At 41.0% G+C, this 20187-nt stretch overlaps 2 protein-coding genes across 5 annotated transcripts; one reads left to right on the top strand and one right to left on the bottom strand.

The window, feature by feature from the left end:
- Positions 1-649: 649 nt before the first annotated feature.
- Positions 650-9804, bottom strand: ctsa (cathepsin A). 2 transcript variants are annotated; one of them, XM_023796625.2, is made up of 15 exons: positions 9646-9804; positions 9105-9265; positions 8607-8718; positions 8456-8506; positions 6765-6851; positions 6418-6573; positions 5769-5860; positions 5543-5627; positions 5116-5207; positions 4648-4726; positions 3628-3776; positions 3242-3317; positions 1989-2078; positions 1644-1745; positions 650-1436 (listed from the first exon to the last, which is right to left on the bottom strand). In XM_023796625.2, exons 2-15 carry the CDS (start codon positions 9263-9265, stop codon positions 1353-1355), a joined length of 1416 nt encoding a protein of 471 aa, XP_023652393.1. In that variant the 5' UTR covers positions 9646-9804; the 3' UTR covers positions 650-1352. The 2 variants fall into 2 exon arrangements, with proteins under 2 accessions (XP_023652393.1, XP_023652392.1); XM_023796624.2 differs by having other exon boundaries at positions 9539-9695.
- On the top strand, positions 9775-19285 carry ncoa5 (nuclear receptor coactivator 5). 3 transcript variants are annotated; one of them, XM_023796620.2, is made up of 11 exons: positions 9775-9985; positions 11760-12038; positions 12444-12551; positions 13610-13673; positions 14884-15105; positions 15196-15305; positions 15411-15540; positions 15745-15944; positions 17596-17800; positions 17912-18003; positions 18161-19285. In XM_023796620.2, exons 2-11 carry the CDS (start codon positions 11876-11878, stop codon positions 18838-18840), a joined length of 1974 nt encoding a protein of 657 aa, XP_023652388.2. In that variant the 5' UTR covers positions 9775-9985; positions 11760-11875; the 3' UTR covers positions 18841-19285. The 3 variants fall into 3 exon arrangements, with proteins under 3 accessions (XP_023652388.2, XP_023652390.2, XP_023652391.2); XM_023796622.2 differs by lacking the exon at positions 11760-12038; XM_023796623.2 differs by lacking the exons at positions 11760-12038; positions 12444-12551 and having other exon boundaries at positions 9777-9985.
- The last annotated feature ends 902 nt before the right edge of the window (positions 19286-20187 follow it).

Genomic DNA, 20187 nt, shown 5'->3' with positions numbered 1-20187 from the left:
GTATTGGACACCATAGTGGGCCGTATGTTTGACACCCCTGTTCTAGATATTCCATGGTCAACTGTAAGTGGTATTATTGCAAAGTGGAAGCATTTAGGAACGAAAGAAAGTCAGCCCTAAAGTGACAGACCATGTGAAATAACAGAGTGGGGTCACCGAGTGCTGAGGTGCATAGAGCGTGAAAGTCACTAACACTCTGTTGACTCAGTCACTGCAGAGTTTCAAACTTCCTCTGGCATTAACTCCAGCACAAAAATTGTGTGCTTGGAGCCTCATGGAATGGACTTCCATGGCCGAGCAGCTGCATGTAAGCCTCACACCAGCCAGCATCGAATGGAGAGGTACGGGGCTTATGGGAGATCTTGGCTTCTTAAAGCACAAAAGACAGACCATGTGCCTGTAATACAATGCTAATATTGCAAGGGTAATGAATAAACCATGGATGGGAACCCCTTCAGAACATCATAAAGTTTTCCTGGCAGACAGATGGAAATTCATTTTTCCCCCTTCAAAGTTTGTTCTACATGTCTGTTATGTATTTTGAGAAGCAAACTATGACCTCAGTGTATTTATAATATCAGCTATTGCCAACTATCCGAACTATTTTAGAATCCAAGGTGCAGCACTCTGAATAACAAGAGACAGGAGATTCAATGCAAACGAATTTATTAACAAAACGTAAACTTTAGTAATGCACAATAAGTGGCTTTATTCACAATTTAACAAACATAATCGACAATACATAATACTGATCTTTAAAATAAGTCCATCATTCATACAAGTCTGTGTATAAGGCTGAAAATATATACATCTTAAATGATGAAGCTGCAATTTATTATTGACAGTGAAGTTTCTAAATGACAGATATTGATACATCCCAGTAAAAGGCAAATTGGTGATTTCCTAAGACAGTGGCCATTCCCTTTGAATGCATCCATAACAGTGCTGTTATTTTTGTATTAAAACCCAATAAAACTTCAGGCATAAGACATACGATCGTAACTATCAGCACGACTGTCACTGGCCAGTAGGGACCCCACACTACCCACTGCGATCCTCTTGACTTCCTGCTACAAACACAAAGTCTAAATGGTACAGTAGTATGACCAGCATCTTACCATGGATTCATGCGAGCAGACAGACATTCAACACACACAAAATCATCCCAACAAAAAATTAAGCTGTGCCATTACGTTGATAATCCAGTGCTGTTCAGAATGAATTAGTGCATATTACGTCTTGTACCCATCATGAGCATAATTCATATAAAGCCAAAGATTGTTCACAGTGCAGACAGATGCCAGGAAAGGACTTAGAAGTGAAATAAGACAGTTTTGCATACAGTCTGTTTCTCAATACGGCTGCTTCTTCAGAAAACGGCTGAACATTGCATAGGCTGCTATTGGCTTGTCGGTGGGCACCATGTGACCTGACCCCTGTTGAACAACAAAGAATTGTTATCAAAAGGAATGCTGTTCTGAAAGGTCTTATAGACATATTCTGGAGGAAGTCAAAAATTCAGAAGTAGCTCTGTCCCAACGTCGAAGAACGTCACTATAAATGTATGAAGCACTGATGCTCAGAAGAAGCCAGACTTGACAAACATTCTCTTTCTTCTAAAATGAGGTGAGAGTGGTTCTTACCTTAATAGTCATGAAGGCCAGGTTAGAGAACTCCTTGATAAAGCCTCCGACCTGCATGCTTTCCCCAGTGTAGTAGAGCCAAGGCCTGCGTTTGACCTGCACCTACAAGGGAAGGAAACGATCAAACTAAGAGAAAAAGTGATACAATCACTGCAAGCTGAAAGGTGATTGTCACATACTGCAATGTCCAGAAGGATTTTGACTTGTTTCTGGGAGGTATGCTTTGGGATCTTATTCAATAGTTCCTTTTCTTTTCTTTTTGTATATTTATGAGGCAGTTTTGCTTTTCTAGATATAACATTCATATGTTCATTATTGGAAATGAGCAACAGCACTGAGACTTGCCTCTTGTTGAAGTGATTCCACAAACCATTCATCACCAAGGAAGTTGCAGGCCATGTCCACATCTCCATTGTACACAAGCACACGGTACTTCTGCAGGTAGCGGGAAAAGTCACCCATGAGGATTAGTAGGTGGGGTTAAATTCATGTTTTTATTACTCAGATCATTAGGAACAAGTCAGTTAGTCCTGCCTAAGATAAAGACTAGACCTGGTGAAGCAGCATTTAGCTAAAGGCTCTATGTACGCATGTCTTCTGGATTATCGTATACCGGCAAATCAACTTCCGGTTTCTCTACGCCTGTCAAAAAGGCCGAACAACAAGGTTCTCTTTTATACCGTTTAATCTTTCGGCTATCTATCTTAACAGTTGTGCCATATTCCTTTGTCAGAGTTCACTCAATACAACATCAAATGGTTCTTTTTTCTGTACCCTCTTAAGTTTTAAATTTTGAAATGTTCTTTCAACCCAGAAATGCCTCCATCCCGTATGTTTAAATTCGTTTCCTCCCGTTACCATTATTTCCCCCCCCCTCATCGCTTCTTAATGCAGTGTTACAGTTTTGTCCTGTGACATTTTTTCTCTTTACAGAGAAGCCGAATGATGAAACTTGTTCAGCATCTCAGTTTAAAACACACTTTGGACTTAAACTTAAAACTGAAACGAGGCCAGTAGCCCTGGAACAAAGGGCAGTAGCCTATGGACCAGGACATGTTTCAAAGGGAAAACGGGGTTATTATTAATGTAGACGAAGATCAATGGCAGCAGTGATGAATTTCAAATAATTCTGCAATGACTTAATTCATCACCATGCAAGTATATGGGTGGAAAACCGATTTTGAAATATTGTGCATTGCAATCCGTTTGCCAATCAGCTCTGAATAAGTGTATTCCTCCAGCATTGGTTCCCTTCTGATATCCTTACTCTGACATGTAAAATTCTCTTGTACATTTTTGTTTTCTTGGTTATACCTCCTGCATTTCCGTCCTGTATCCCAATTCATCTGTAATTTGCATTTTATCTTCATGTTTTTTTTCCCTAATTTTAAATCTATTGTTTTAATCATGATTTTTATGTCTATTCTGATCTATCATTTTAATTAGAATTTTCTTTGTATTCTTTTTTTCTTATATGCAAAGCACTTTGAATGACTGCTATGTAAACTTGCCTCGTCTCATTCAGCTACTCCCAGTACAAGGAAGAACCATATACAAATAAATCAAAGATAACAGATGGAAAAGTAAACTAAACTTACCAGTGCCCCAAGCAGCTTCAGGTACTGCGCGCGGACATCCATGTAAAGCCGTTTGTATTTTAAATTGACCTCTGAACTGCAAAAGTAAAAACCAGCCAGGCAATAGAGCTCTTAGATGGATTCAACTAAATAAAAATGTTTGAGTGATATTCTTGACCTTGACATGTATCTCTTACTTTAAGTTATTTTTTTAACTACTTAAAAGTTGCAATAAACAGAGCAATTGGTCTTTAAAAGTTGCAATAATAAATTCTTATAATTACAAATTACAGATTCGGAATCAAAGTGTTGTCCATTGGTACGACTCACCACTTGACTTGAGGTGAATGGCCAGTGCACATTGCCTGAACATGTCTAGAGAAAGGATCTCATTAACCATGACTCACCTACAAATCTGCCACTGCAGAGAGGAAGCAGAGATGTGCAGAGCCGACTTCACATAGGCATTGTTCAGAAACATGGTGGAGGCAGTGGAATTAGTGCAGGGAGGGTCAAGCCTCACCGACTTGTGCTTGGTCGCGATATCTTTGTATTTCTACGAGTTAGAAGCATAGTGCAGATAGCTAAAGTTAGTTTCGTGGCCTGAGTTACAAACTTTAAAAGATTGGGTAGGATGGGGTAATGCGTTTACATACAAAAAGATAAGATACGATCATTGTTAGGCTATTTATGTGGCACCAGAACACATGCATTTTTATTTCAAAATGTAGAAATTCATTATATTGATTATTTAGTAAAAAAGTATCATATAATTCTTTGGTTATCTTCATTATATAAGCATTGATAAAATCATTATCTTGAGTTATTTTCTGTAAGTTCTTTCTATTGTATTCTACCTACACGTCGATCCATATTGCATATTTAATTGATTTGGCAACTGATTTCTACTCTGCAACAACAAAGTGTGTGCTTTGTGCTGTGTTGACCTCCCTTGGTTAACATTCTGAAATTCTAACTATTGTAATAATTTGTATTACATTTCACACTGTATAATTCATTCAGGTCTATGTCGCTACTTTAAAAACTGAAGACTTAAAGCATTAGGTTTTGATTGTGAAACTTTACAAAAAAAATAAGGTCGTCACCTGGCACACTGTTTAAATCTGTAATAAAAAGCAAACAAAGCACTAAAAATGTAATGGCGAATGCACTCTCCACATTAACATGGGTTAAAGTCAACCTGAAAGAGCCATAAGGTTCTTCGAAAACTGTAAAATTGCTGTAATTGTATTCCTGTGGTGGTAGGGTTTGTTTAAGCTTTTTCCTGAGACTGACTGTACAGGGGTACTGAAACACCGAAGAGAGGGAATTTTTTTCCTAAAAACCGTTGAGACTATTTGCATATATCCTTATATGAACAATGAAACATCTCATACTGTACATTTTACTGACGGTTCTTATTTTACCCGACTCCACAAGCTGCTCCAAAGGTGCTGTGTGAAGCTGTTCCCCAGATCATGGATCACCAGATGGTTTCCATTGTAGCTGGGCACAAAAGATAGTTCATTAGTCAAATTTAACTAACGAAATGGACTATACTTCAAAATTAATGCTGAAATTGCATGAAATACATTTGAAAATACAATATTAAACAATAGTCATTTTTGTTCTACTGTTATTGTCCTTTTATCAGATGCAAATGATTCTGTAGATATTGTATTTCAAAAATGTACCGTTAGTCAAGCCATTCTAATGTTGTAAATTGCATGTTTTTCCCCCCCCAATTTGCACAACATAAATTGGCTCTTGTAACATGCAGGGCTGCATAGAGCAGTATCCTCACAAACTCTGGGCCAGTTCGCCCATAAGCATATGACAGTTTGGGAGTGTGGCAGTCTCCCCTCACTCCCCGTAGCATTTCCTCATCGCCTTACCTCACTCTGTGGTGCACACCTCCGGCACAGGGGGCATACAGGTTGTACATGTTAAGGCCAGAGCCATACACAATATACTGCACCTCGTTTAGCTGGAGGGAAAGAGATCGGAAAATAGACCAAGTAAAAAGATATGAAAAAAAAATTAATTTGCATGTTGTTTGCATGTGCATAACATATACCACTCCCATAAAAAGCAGTTCGGCGTCTGACCAAACACATGCAACAATTAGAGTGCTACATCATTGTCAGAAACAGCCATGTAAATAACTAGCAATAGGAGTAACAAAGTAACTACAATTTAAATGTGTAAACAAACACATGACAGCAAACAAAATTAAACTCACTGCAGAACTCCAAATTACTATATAGGTGCCCCTATTTGAATCGATTTCTTTAATTTCCTTATTATGTTTCCAATACTCACATTTGCAGAACAGTTGGGATTTTGGTTATTATAAAAGTCACATCTCCCATCCTTGCAACAGTACGTCTGCAAATCCGTCCAAAGCCTGCAAAACCATCATCAGAATTCTATTTCAAAGTGCTCTATAGGTGCAGATTTACCATCAAGAAAGGCTTTCTGCATCATAACTTTATAAATTGACTTAATTGTTGAAATAAACTTAAATCTTTGTCCTTAGTGTCCTTACTTGCTTCCAAGAAGTCCATGGTAGTAAGCAAAGTACACCAAAGAATTGTCATTCATCTCATAACTAGACAGGCCGTTACCAACCGCAATGCCCTGTAAGGGGGAACCCAAAGATGAGTCAATTATGTCAAATACACACAGACAAGAACTGGCTCAAGTTAGTTACGTCTTTTTTGTTGCAATAAGGACATCAGAATACAGAAACATTCAATATATCAATACGGCTACTTGCAAAAACAGGTTCAAGTCTAAATTCTCCACAAATTTTAAATCTGACTCAGAAAGAGCGTCTTAACTCTTATTGCTCATTTTTGGGAGATAATTACTTAAATAATGTATTTTAAGCAATCCTTAAGTCGGAGATTCCCAGTAAGATTCCAGTTCCCTCATGAAGTCTTCCCTAAACAGATACCACTAGGGTGTTTTGAATGCTTTCCAAAACAATAAATGCCAGTTTGTCAGCAAATTATCAGCTGGTGGCCACAGAACTGTAGAGCTGTACTTCTGCATGATATTTCTTAAAGGGCAGTATTAGTATGGAGCTATACCACAATTACAAATTCCTATGTATACAATTAAACTCAAACGAGTCAATAAAAACATAAAACAACAGTCATACACTGATGGTATAGCAATGAAACTGGGAAAACCTGGAGGTTTATGCTGCTATCTTCCATCACTCGCTCTGCTAGCGTGGGAACATAGATCCCTCCATAGCTCTCCCCTGTGATGAAAAACTCGTTCTTGCTGTACTCCGGGAAAAGCCGGAAAAACTCCTTCAAGGCTAAGTAGTTGTTCATTGATACCTAAGAAGCAAAAGGTGCAGAAATAAATTGTGAATGCAGAAGCAAAACCAAGCAATGTTCTTAGGATCCTGAGGATTTAAAAAATTCAGAGTCTAGTTATTAAACACTGGAAAACAAACGTCACATATCAAAATTCTGATTGTGCAGATATTGGGGAAACCTTGAGTCTCGTGAGTAGGCTTACTACTAACCTCTGTGTCATTAGTAGTGTATATCTTGTCATCCGAGTAGGAAAACCCAACTCCAGCTGGTGATTCCAGGTACAGCACACTGGCAATCTGTTAAATCCAATCACCTTAGCAGTCAATGCCATTGACAGAAAATGGAAGCAAAATTCTATATTGGTTTATTGCTGAACCATAAAAAGATCCATGAATTCATAAAGGCTTATCCTTTATGGACAGGACTGAGGGACAGCCCACCACAGGACAAACATTGAAATACAAACTCCACCCTCACATGGATATAATTAGGGCTGGGGGGAATATAAAATCTAAACCATATGAAAAGAAGAAACCTCAATAACCTGTAGATAAGGAATGACAGCGCACATCAGCCTATCACATCAGAGAAATGAACACAATTCCAACCAGTCATATGGTATCTCAAGAATGGACGTCCTACACCCAACAAACGGAGGTTGATCAAGTTAGAGGGGCATGTCACATGCTTCAGTTGCAGTAAAACGAGTTAGGGATGCGCGATGCTACTGATTTTATTCTTGATCCAATACCAGCCCAACCCTTCCTGGGGCTGAGGTAGGGGTTGGGGTGGGCGGAAGCCAACAAGTAAATTTAACAGTAAATTGCTGGCAAATTTACCAGGTAAAAAACAACGTTAGAACTGATCCTCAAACTGTAACATCCAGATCAGAAGAATCCATAAGGCAGTGTCGACATGCACATGAGCGCTCCCTCAGAGGAAACGTATCGTTAGAGCGAAGAAAGTGACAGCCAAGCAACCACAGGACCTTTTAAAAGGGAGATATTGTGGATAAATAAGGTAATAAGATGTTGGTAATGTGGCAGTACTTTGGCCACCAATGAAATAAAGCATGTGTACCCGACTAAATAACCAGTCTGTTGATTTCCACCCACCCCAGGTTGGTGGCAAATTTCTGGGATGCTTTCTGTTGCCAGTCTGCCCCAGGTGCTGTGTATTGCAAAAACTTTGTGCCGATTTAAACTAGAAATACTACAAACGAATTTCACCACCAGAAGCACTGCCATCCAGGATAACTTACAGAAGGCAGGTGCTTACAGCCAAACACCAGCAATGTCTAACCCGTCCCTGGGAACAAGCGGCTAGGCAGTCGTTTAAAAAGCCCAGCAGCAAACCTCACTGTCACACTTTTCTAGCGCTATGCCCTACAACATAAAGTTTATTTTTGCATGATTTATTCACTTTGCAGTCCATTCTATTTGTGGTTATTTTTTATGTTCTGAATCTCTAAGAGGAAACCCAAGGGAATTTCAAGCAAAAATTGAGCCTTGAATTATATTCTGAAAATTATTGATATTAACCAATATGAAAAAATATATACATCTTGATCAAATATTTTGCCATTTAGCCCAGCCTTAGATATAATTTCATAAATGACATCTGTGGTCAAGGCTGACCACCATAAAGCACAGGACCCAGATCATATTAAAATGTCTTTGAAATCACAGCTTCAAGTGTCACAGATTAAGACTATACTTAAATATTCATTAAGTTACTTTTCCAACATTATTTGATTCATGTGGTTGCACTTTTTACACCATTTTCCAGTTAATTTGCACTTCATTTGGTTTCTTCTGTTTAACAGCAACTAATAACTGTAGGTTTACAGTCTCATGCAAATTCTACGATGACAAGCACATCCAAGAAAAAGGGGAAATACCTTATTCCAGGAATATGGGTTGTACATTAGTGAGGCACCATCATCCTGGATCTGCAACAGATAAAATCAAATTTTAAAGGTTAGAGTGAATCTCCATCTAGTTGAAAACACAATAAACCATAAAACACCATACTTTACTGATGTGACATACCAGAAAAGGCCCATGTTCAGTAAGAAGACCATCCAGAGAGCTACATCCAGGTCCTCCATTCAGCCACAAAACCACTGGGTCGGCTGCCGGTTTATCCTGCGACTCCACAAACCTGCCCCAGGAGATAACAGGACACGCTGCACTCAGCCCCACAACTATTACAAGATCGTTATTATAACCCCAAAGACCGAAATGTTATGAATATAATTAAAGCATTTAACTAAAGACACGTCAAGCCATTTGTTTCACTTCTTACTGATAAAAGAATCATGTGATTTCAAGAGGAAGTATAATTCTCTTCCCACATCAACTTTCAAACAATAACTGCTGTTATAACCTTGACATTAATCTTTGTTTTTATCCCCAAATCTTCCCAAGAGAATATAGCCGGACGATTCTATAGGAGAGTTTTTGCATAAAAGTGAACCTAACTGCAAAGTTTAAATCAACACAATCGTATACGTTGCGCAAAAAATAATAAAGTAACTTATTCTTCACCAGTAATGTAGATGTTTGTTCCCAGAAACATTGAGGTAGCCAGAATATTGTTTGAAGCTTGGTTGCTTCGGCAGTCCTGGAAGGTATTTAATCTCGTCGGCATCTGGAGCTCCGAAAACTCCCGATATTCCCCAGAGAAAGTACAGAGCCCAGCGGCACATCTGAAAACACACGATGCGACAGTGCAAAGTTATCAAGCAACAGCTGCCTCGTAGCAAAGTTATTCTGTTACTTTCTCTCAAGCAGCAAATTATTCCAAAATAACAATTTACTAGCACAGCAGGACATACAGATCTAGTATCACTAGATATCAGCGCCGTTATAACAACCAAAAGCAAAATATTTTAAATTGACAATGCTTTAATTAAACAGGAACTAAGCAGCTGTGGCTATATCCCAGACAAACGGTAAAGGTCATTGCTTCCCACACTAACCTTGCTCGGTGAAGAAGGGTTAAGATCGATCCTATAAATCAGTCGAGCCAAAACTTGAACCCAGGATGGATATAGCTTTTGGAAAGTCATATGACTAGCACACCTACCTCTACTTCCGCGTCGCTGTGAGCACGAGATCTGCAGACTGCGGCGTGTAAGCCCCTCCCCCTTATCAGCTGATGCAGCGGTTTTCCCTTCCCAACTTGTGAAATACAGAGCTGGTGTGGGGGGGGTAATTCTGGCGCAATGTGCACTCCGAAGCAGCAGGTGTCGCTAATCAAAGATATGTTTACTTTGTCGAGAATAAGGAAAAATACCAAAGAAGTAGTATTTTTATTCGGGGGAGAGTGAATGGGACTAAAAGCTGCGTAGAAGCAATTATACCAATATACTTTACAAGATACTGGAGTTTGGAGTTATTACAGCGCAGATACTGTCCCGGTGAAGGTAGGAATATTTTATTTGTTGTACAGTAACTATGGTTGCCTGTCATCTCTTTCGTCACGCAGCTATGTACTTCACGTAGCAAATGTTTGCTAATAATTTTTTTTAACGGCAACAAGACTCTTAGGGGATGATAAATCGGTAGCTGTTATGCTACGGTTTATCATTTCTGCACGGATTTGTGGTGCCGTATATTTATTTTTGGTTATATACGTTGCCTGCTTAACCGTGCAGTCGTTCGACGACATTTTGTAGGTTAGCTAGCGCGGCTAACTAATTAGCCGGCTGTGTTCATGGCGGCTAGTAGGCGCTGGTTAGCCACCTAGCTAACAGATTTCGCCGGTGCGCGTTACAGACATTTTGGTGCTTTTCTTTAACGTTTCGTGCCACATGAGACGACTGCAAGCTGCTCATCAACGCGTTGACGGTACGGGCCATTCCCATTGCATTTTCTAACTCTTTGGACCGGTCCGTGTGCGGTGTTATATCCACAGAGCATCATTTCACTGGCTCCAGAAAATGGCGGCATGACCGATATAATCTTCCCCGTTACTGCCAGCTGGCTTTGCAGATTTGCGCGAAATTTTCCTATAAAGTGTTTCATTTCCCCCTGTAACATTGGTCAACTTATTAAACTATATTTGATGGGTCTGATACTAACTTTAAATATCAACGTTGAACTTTCTTCTAATAGAGAATGGGGAGAGTAAAAGATCCTTTGGCAAGTCACAAAGGATTCAGCATGGGAATAAAATAAGATGCATTCGAACGCTGCGAATTTAAGCGCTCATCTGGCTGCCTTTGCTTGGATATCATTCATTATCTAACGCGGGCTGTGTTTTATTCTGTAATTTGACGTACGCGTCCTGCACAGGAAAAATCCATGAATTACATGCACACGTTTTTCTTTTTCGATCGTTTCATTTGGCTAAGTAGATCTGGTTCAGTCGGTTCGACCTGAAGCGCTGATCGGAGTCTCCGCTTGGTTGCTTGTGGGGACGTGATTTCAGACACGCTTGATCAACCAACTTGTAAACCTATGTGTTAGTCATACGTCTATATTGATACACCCGGCTTGCCGAAGTGCAAGTGTAGGCGCCTTGCATACTCTATGTCCAGTACATTTATGTGACGCTTTTATCCAAAGCGATTTACAATAGAGAGGGGTTACAATTTATGTGTGCTCCCAGGGATTTGAACCCGAGACCTTTGCGTCGCCAGCGCAATGCTTTATTCTTTGAGCTATAGGACTTTAAATAACATTTGAATAAATGCAATGTATACAGATATTAATTTAAAGACTTTTGTCTACTATTCTGCTTCAAATGGCTGTAATTCAGCAATAAATTTCATAGTAGGTTCTTATTTTAAACAGCAGTTTAATTCTTTGTTAATCTGTCTTCAAGAGATTAATGTTGTAATGGTGTTCATCAAACTTTGCTCCTAAATATCTGTTGTGTGTTTCTGTGTATTATTTGAGACAAAATGGGTAGTCAAGATGGGTAGAAGCGAGAGGTTTTTTCGCTACTGTTTTTTTGATGACTCCCTTATCCAGATGTGGATTTTGAGTCGTACTGAGACAGAGCAACCCCCTCCCCCCCAAGATGGGGTTAAATCATTTAACTGAAGACATTTCCTAATGAAGTTGCATTTTCCAGCCCATTTTCATCCATTAAAGGAATGCTTTGTCTAACAATTTTGTGATGTGTCCCTGTTGGTATTTTTATGAACAGGATTTCTTTTTTCTTCCTTTCTGTTGACACACTGATATTTTTAGGGCCTGGGACAGTACACACAAACACTGACAAACGTAAACATACAAAACAGTTTAAACACAACGTAAAGAGAGGAAAAAACAAACCAGGCTTTAAGATCGAGCCGAGTATTTGCGCCATGTCTCGGAGGAGGAGCCGCAGTGCAAGCCCCGCCCACCATACCACCAACAGCAATGACCCTCGCGACCTGGAAAGGAGGATTTTTGTGGGGAATTTGCCAACAACTCTCATGGACAGGAAGGACTTGGAGGATCTGTTCAGTCCATATGGGAAGATAAATGGTTAGTAGTCAGCATGGTTCAATGTACAATAAAAACATTTTCAATGCTGACATTGCGTCTGTAGATTTGTAGGCAACCGGTTTGACATGATTTCTTGATACAAGCACTCCAATACGTCTTATGTACAGCTTGCGTATATGGTAGCAAGTTCAATAAACTATTTTGGTCTGCCATGATTTTTTTTGTTTTTTTTTTTTTAATTAAGCGGTAACTGCAGGGATAAAGGTTAATTTTTTACAAACACGAGTGCAAAATATTTGGCTTAAGATATCATGACCTCTCAGTTCAGCAAAAACATGACATCTTAAACATGGGCCATTGAGCATTAATTTTGTCATAGCAGGTCCTTGTGGCACACAGGTATCCTCAGTGAATCTCCCAAAAACTCCATGTTCCTTTTTCCAGCCCTGTCCATGTTCCGTGGGTATGGATTTGTGCAGTTTGAGCGAGCCGAGGAGGCGGAGGCAGCAAAGGCGGGACAAAACGGTCGCTTTTATAGAGGGTATAAACTAGGTAAGATTCCACTGACATAGACCTATCTGAACAGCTAGTTGCAGAAGGAAGCAGAGTCATGTGGTAAATACTGCACCTCGTAAACAGTCTCCTTTTATGACTTGCAGATATTTTGGTGGCTTTTGGAAAATTTTGGATTGAAATGGCTAGATCTTGGATTCTGTAGCATGTTGCTTTATGTAGGTTGTCTTTAAAGGCCATTGAAGGTTGTGTCTATCGGTGGACAAGGAATTGTTGTTATAAAGGGATCTGGAGATGTATCCATGGACCTTTTTTATGAGCTTGTTTAATGAGTAACAAAGTTGTAAATCGTAAATCTGTGGCTGCATTCCCTAAGGGTATACCTTTTTTTTTGTGGGGGGGGGGTGGTGATGTTCGGTTTGAGAGTAATGAAACTTGTATTTAAGAGAATGGTGATTAAATAAAAAAGAAGAAAAAAAACCTTAATTAAATCTTCAGCAATTTTCTCTGTAACTGGCTCTGGTTGTGGCATAGCTGTGTCCTGTAATGGCTCTAGGGCTGACAATCAGAGGGAACACTGCTTGAAGTCCCAGCCGTTGATGTTGAATTAGGTGGACTTCTGCATCTAGAAATCTCCAAAGGCAAAATGTCTTTGGAATCTTAGCATAGTTTGCATTTAAAAATTGATTCATGGTGATGTAGTTCTTAATGAGTGTTGGTGTATTCCGATATTTGCATATATCAAGTTCACAACATAAAATAATTGTTGCTACTGTTTTGCCATCAGGTTGGAGATTGATAATCCACAGCTGTTTGATTTCTTACTAGTATAGGTCAAAGAAGAATTTAAAATATATCATTAAACATGAGGTTTTAGGTCTGTGCAGCCAATTGTATCTCTCTCAGTGTTCAGTACCAGTTATTACTTGAAACGTGCATAACCACACAACTGGGGAGTATTTTGGGGGAAAGTTCACTTTATGGATCCAAAAAAAGTGCAAGCGGGTAGAAACCATCGTGCCAGTTGAGATTCTCTCCTGAACTGATGAGTTTCTGTTCCAATGATATGTTGAACGTCTGGATTGGTTTATTTTCAGATATTAATATGGCAGCGGAGCGACGACAGAGTAAAGCTCACTCCCGGCAGAGTCCTCCAAGAAGGTAATGTAATGTACAGTCACTGTGGGGTGTGAGGACGGATCCTTTCAGCTGCTCTGGTAATCTGTATTTTCGTACGAATAAACGACTCTGGAGTCATGACAACTTTTATTACCAAATTAAAAAAAATAAAAGAATCAAGAACCTGGACTTCAGCTGCATATTCAAGTGATACATTTTCAAAAATAAATGGGTAAATCAGTTAGTTTTACGCCTGTGTTGTCTTTTGTCTCAGGTTTTATTTTGCTTTCACTTTCCTCGTTTATACACCTCCTACGATTGATTTGTCTAATATTTTGAGCTCTTCCATAAAATGACCACTGAAGTCGGCATCGAATTGTGATTTCTTTGTATCTAACCAGTTCTAGCATTCACTCAATAAACATGATTTAAACCCTGGTAAAATTATTAGGAAATAAAATGTGTAATTCTTAATGTGTGTGGCAAATGTGTTTATGCCTCAAAACCGATGTTTCCTTCATTGTTTGTCTGAGCCGTCATTTGTGTATTTGCTAATATTTATTAATTTAGATTAATCACACTTAACATAATTTTGCCGTTAACGACACACTCAACGGATTTTAATATGAAACCTTTTAATTGAAAACTATAGGAAAAAAAATTGACAGTACTGTCCTTTTGACATACTTAAATTACAAAGGTGCATGGGACGATGGTGGAGATTTATTCTGCATCCTGAGCAAACATTCTCGCCTATGGAACCAAAAGCGTTGAAAGTATTTCAAACTCGATATTTTTATCTGCGTTACTGAATGGGAGGAACGGTGCATCGCTACTTCAATGTGGAAAGCTGCTTCCATTTCAAAGAAGAAATTCACAAGACCAGAATCTTCAGGGAACGCTTACCGCCTATATTGGACAATAAATTTTGAGGATGCCTTTCGTGGGGAGTGGTATTCTGAGCTTTCCTGGAAGATATGAACTGCAAGCTGAAATTGTGTTAATTTCCGATCCATTCGCATATTGTAAATGGCTCAGAGAAAACAGTACTAGGTTTTTTTTTTTTCCTCTTTTTTTTTTTTCTTTGGACAGTCAGTTTGATTCAGGTTGATCCATTAACTTTCCATAAAACTTTGCTTGCATTGTTTCTTACACTTTTTGGTCTTAATTGATTTTGACATTGTTCCAGAAGCTCACAGAGGTAGCAAGGGGGCATGGCCCCGTCACTGATGGCAATTTTTGTCCCCTGCAGGCACCCGTATGGTGGCTATGGGGAGAGCCGGGAGCCTCGAGCCCGCACTCGCTCCCCTGTACATGGCCGTGATGTGCGTGACCACAGGGAGCCTGCCCGTGAGCCTGGCCGGGAGCCGCGGCTTGGGCACCCGCGAGAGCACGTGCCCCGAGACCCGGACTTCGACCGCTACCGTCCCTCCGAGGGCAGGGAGAAGGACCCCAGAGCCGATCCAGGCTTTCGGTGAGCATACAGCTGTAATGGGGACTCGGGGCAGTTGCCTGACCTGCACCATTTTGCTGAAACATCAATGAACTGTTTGTATTGCCTTAGGGATGATGGTTATGACCGATACTACAGAATGGACGATTATTATCGCAAGAAAGAGGACCCCTACGGGGAGAGATACAGGGACCCTTGGAACGGCAGGCGGGAGCACGAAGGTAAGCAGAAGCACTCTCCTTTGAGCCAACCTTCAAGCTGGGTGTCTGTTAGCACCTGTTGGTACCTGGTAGCAGGCAGTGAGTGTTCAGCCCTTCTGCTTTCAGACGACCGGCCAAGGATGGAGGAGCGGCGACGGAATGAGCTCTACAGACAGTATTACGAGGAGCTCCAGAGACGCTATGACTCCGAGCGGCCCGTGGATTGCTCGGTGATCGTGGTGAACAAGCAGCAAAAGTGAGTGATTTGTGAGTTTTGTAAAAAGTTTTGTCGGTTGCAGATTAGGCGCTTTGCTCTGTCGCCTGCTTTCACGTAATCAGAACTGGCTAGATCATCAGGAGACACAGGGGTCCTTCTGCTTCCAGCAGCCAAGAGTAGAGGCACCGGCCTCTGAATGCCAGTGGAAACTCTGAGCCGCCTTCCTGTTATCTTCCCTTGAAGGGAGTACGCGGAGACGGTGGGCCGGAAGGTGCGCGACCTGGGCATGGTGGTGGACCTGATCTTCCTGAACACGGAGGTATCGCTGACACAGGCCCTGGAGGATGTGGGCCGGGCACGCACACCCTTCGCCATCATCATCACGCAGCAGCACCAGGTGCACCGTTCCTGTACTGTCAACATCCTGTTCGGCACCCCGCAAGGTACACCCTCCTCCTCCGCTAGTGTTTCACTTAATGCTTTGCGTAATGATGGGGAAGCGTTTTGAGAAAGGTGTTGCTATCCAATTTCATAATTGTGAGAACATCATAGAGTGTACTTGCACAAACCTAGATGCTATAGCCTACTACACTCCTACGCTGTGTTGTATAGCCTAAATAACAATAAGAAGTTGCGTATAGCAGATGCATAATCCAGTAATATAGCTGTCGTTGTCGAGTATTATCTGCTCTACATAACTGTATGTGCTATATTAACACGACTGGCAGTGCAGTAGGTTTGTTTACACCAGCATCACCCCAGATACGTGAGTAATGGTTGTGCCAAGATGTCACTAGGCGATAGGAATTTTTAGTTTCATTACTGTATAATCTTATGAGACCACCATCATTGATCAAAACGTCATTATGCATTGCATGACTGTTCTGATTTGGCTACTTACTCTTGGTTCTTTTCCGATTTTAAATAGTTGTTGTGTTTTTTTTTTTTTTATTATTAAATATTTTAAAGTAATGTATATGCTAGAGTAGGGCCAGGTAATATGACCTCATCAGTATCATTAATTGAACATTTTACCTTGATTGTGATTAATGGATGATTTTTTTTTTTTTGCTTTCATATTTCATTGACAAGGTTTGTACTGTAAATATGCTCAACTACTAAAACTGGGATATTTCTGATGAAAGATTCTTTTTGTGACTCTACAATTGAAGGAAACACCGACAGATGAACCATTTATGGTTATTTAATATTTCATACTGAAATCAAAGCACAAACCGCTTGAAATGAAAATGTCTTATGCAAAAGGTCACATTTTAGTATTAATGTAAAAAGCAAGTTCCCTAAAGTAGAAAATAGTTTGCATTTCTTGGAAACAGTTTATAGTGATCACGTTTTGGGTGAAATCACTATAAGCGAATGATCATTAACTGATGTTTAAATTTTATTTTCTCAGGGAGATTACCATCCAATTGACATTTGTATATTTATTTCATGAATATAAGGTAATAAAACTGCCAAAAGAATGAAGTAACTGACTAGGACAAGATTACATCGATTAGAGGTTCTGAATGTTGGTTTTGATTGATTTTCGATTAATTGCCCAGCCTTATCCTAGGGTTAGGTCATTTTACTTTTTAGTGGGGGGGAAAAATAACATTTGTGCACATTACTAGAAAGAACCAAAATTTGAGAGCCGTGTGTGTAACAGTACCAGTTTGTCATCTCATTCAGTCTTCTGATCACATGAGTCACTCCTCGGTTTGTTTCATTTCTTGTTCAAGAACCTATTTGTGGTCAAATTGTTGATCATTTGTGAGACCTTTGGAGAGGCCCTTTCTGGTCATGTCTCAGTATTTAGCCATCGGGCACATTACTCACAGTAATCTTTACCTTTCAAACAAATCATTCACTGTTGTGATTCATTATGTAAGGTCAATGTATTGGAGCAGTACGGGTTTGGCAAGTACACAGCCTAGAGCTCTCTGTTTTGTTTTGGGTCTGAATCAGGGTCTCGCTAATAGTATAATTGTATATAGCTATTGCCTTGAGGCTAAGTGAACGAGCAGTTTGAGTGACCGTTTTTGGTGGTCTGCCACTTCCTGCTAACACTGCCACTTCTTATTGATGTTGCAGAGCATCGCAACATGCCTATGCAGGACGCTATGGTGCTTGTGGCACGCAATTATGACCTGTTCAAGGCCGAACACAAGGATAAGGAGCGAGAAGAGATCGCCCACAAGGCCGCCAAGATGGCAGACGATGTGCTGATGCGGGAGCACGAGCGCGAGGGCCACCCCATCTCCCTTCAGCCAGTCATTACCCTGTTGTCGGAGAGCAGGTGGGTTAGCGGCTAGATGCCATAGTAAACATTGCAGGCTTGACGGGAGTGCCTGGGCGCTTCAGGCCGTCTCTTCTTGACTTGACGTAAGCCTGTCCATCCACATTACAGGTTTCTTACTTTGGAAGAGTTGGATAGACTCATTGACTATCTGAGGGACAAGAGAGACCGTCTGGTGAGGAGCAGCGGTGATCCACATGCAGGTACTAATATCGGAGCCTCGATTTAGTTTCATTATCCCCACATCCCCATGATTTTTCCAGAGCTGGGTCTTTGCTGTCTGTCCTGTAGCGTTCAGTGTTGGTGGCAGCTAAGTACCTAGACATTTATTGGTCTTTGATTCATTTCCTCATTCCACAGGGTCCCACCAACCTGCCACAGTCTCCGCACTGGAGCCGCCCCTTCCGCCGGTGCCGGCCCTTTCTAGCGGGCCTCACAGTGTCCATGGTTCCCATACGGCCCACCCTTCCCATGCTGTCACCCCAGGCCATACCCCTCATTCTTCTCATACAGTCCATTCAGCTCATACGGTCCACACGGTTCCCCCGACCCACCTGGTGTCACCCTCAGTCTCCAACCCTCCTCCACCATCCAGCCATCAGCAAGAGCTGCAGGCCAAGATCCTTAGCTTGTTCAACAGCGGCTCCGGTGCCGCCGCCGCCAACGCCAGCGTGGCTTCCCAGTCTCAAGCGTACGGCAGCCCTGTCGTTAACCAAACCACCAGTCTTCCCCCCGCACTGGGGCCCTCCACCCTTCCTAAAATACAGCAGCCCCCCATTCAGAGCTCTGGCATGATGGGCACTCGACCGGCACTGCGTGTTACCCCCTCACAGTATGGTCCCCCAAGCCGCATGTCCACCCCGATGAGGCCACCCACAGCGGGCACTGGGATCAACTTTGACAACCCAAGTGTGCAGAAAGCCCTGGACACTCTGATTCAAAGTGGACCTTCCATCAACCACTTAGTAAATGCAGGCAACGTCCAAACCCAAGGTATCGGTCAACCGGCAACGCTGGCCCTGTACCCACGCCACTACTGAGCCTACTAAAGTACTCCTCCTTTAGTTTTTACAGATAATAGTTTGTAAAATAGTCAGATCTTTGATATGAAAGTGTGTTTGAAGTCCAAGCTGTTTTGGGGGATGGGGGGGAGGGGGGATTTGTTCCTGCATTAAGATGTCCCCTCCCCCCTTCTAAATTTTGGTGTTGCGTTTTGTGTACCTTTTGGTCATGTTTGTGTAGTCCAATGCAGTTGTTATAACTCACTTTATTTCATTTTACCAGTTGTGGTTGATTTAAGGAAGTTGTTCCACATTGCATGCTTGAATGTAGACTTTGTCCATACTGCCTGGAATTTGGAAGATGCGGTTTTGAGAGTTGGACATCGCCGGTACTGTAAATTGTTTTATACAGTCATTTTGCTATTGTGTATATAGACTCTTGGCTATATGTTGCTTAAATAAACTAATTCCAGGTTTCTCATTATTTTGTCTTTATTTTTAAGACATTTTTGCACCAAAATGGAGACCTGCTTAATTATGTGGAGAAGTGAAGTATACAAGTCATCCCTTTGTTATTAAAGAGGATTGGCTTTGGGTTCAGATCCAGCTGCTTTGTGCTGCTGTCTTAACTTTAATATGACGTTTTGTAAGGAACTTGTTATTCATAAATACGTTGGTCTTTCTGTGTTTTCTGTTATTAACATGCCTCAATATAATATCTGCACTTCATTTAGAGTTTAAAACATTTTGAGAATATGGAAAGCCACATTGGATTTTTCTCTGAAATAGCAATATTGTTTCAGGTCTTTATGGCATCTATTTTTAGGTCAACAAAAGACTTGTGGAGTGTTTAAATGCTGAGGAACTGGATTCCTCTTTCTGGTCTTCAGGTTCCATGTGTGTGCACCTTTCCTTCTTGCATGAGCAGTGTGCCTTTCAGTCCCTGATTAATCTCTTGGTTTTTCTTCATTGAAGATTCTTATTGTTTTGGAGAAGGCCAGGAGACCTTCGGTCGCTGGTCCACCACTATCAGGGTCGGGGATCTTGTATCTGTATGATGGGTGGTAAAGAAATGTTTAGATTTACACGTTATTGACCAGGGAAGCATGGCATGAGAGTGAAGAAGGAAAGTTATCTAATTTACATGTAAAATACGTTTTGGTGGTTTGTTTGTTTCCACACAAGGGATGTGCTGTTGCACACAACTGCTCTTAACCTGGGAATCATATTTTAAAAAAAACCTCATGCTCCTTTAGGCCATGGGTGGGGAACCTGTTCCATGGAGGGCCGGTGTGGGTGCAGGTTTTTGGGATGGCCTCTCCATCAGCCAATAATAAAACAGTGGTTCTTAACTCCAATCCTGGCGACCCACTGTTATTGGCTGAT

Source organism: Paramormyrops kingsleyae, chromosome 8, assembly GCF_048594095.1.
Source record: "Paramormyrops kingsleyae isolate MSU_618 chromosome 8, PKINGS_0.4, whole genome shotgun sequence".
NCBI lineage: Eukaryota > Metazoa > Chordata > Actinopteri > Osteoglossiformes > Mormyridae > Paramormyrops > Paramormyrops kingsleyae.
This window is presented reverse-complemented; position numbering and strand designations above follow the sequence as displayed.

Bases quoted from the DNA above. Each gene is read 5' to 3' on its own strand.
- ctsa (XM_023796624.2), bottom strand. From the start codon at position 9,628: ATGACTTTCCAAAAGCTATATCCATCCTGGGTTCAAGTTTTGGCTCGA. The intron at 6,574-6,764 runs GTTAGTAGTAAG...TTTGCTTCTTAG, and splicing joins ACACTACTAATGACACAGAG to GTATCAATGAACAACTACTT. The intron at 5,861-6,417 runs GTTTTCCCAGTT...TCCCCCTTACAG, and splicing joins ATAGCAGCATAAACCTCCAG to GGCATTGCGGTTGGTAACGG.
- ncoa5 (XM_023796620.2), top strand. From the start codon at position 11,876: ATGTCTCGGAGGAGGAGCCGCAGTGCAAGCCCCGCCCACCATACCACC. The intron at 12,552-13,609 runs GTAAGATTCCAC...GTTTATTTTCAG, and splicing joins TTATAGAGGGTATAAACTAG to ATATTAATATGGCAGCGGAG. The intron at 15,945-17,595 runs GTACACCCTCCT...TTGATGTTGCAG, and splicing joins CCTGTTCGGCACCCCGCAAG to AGCATCGCAACATGCCTATG.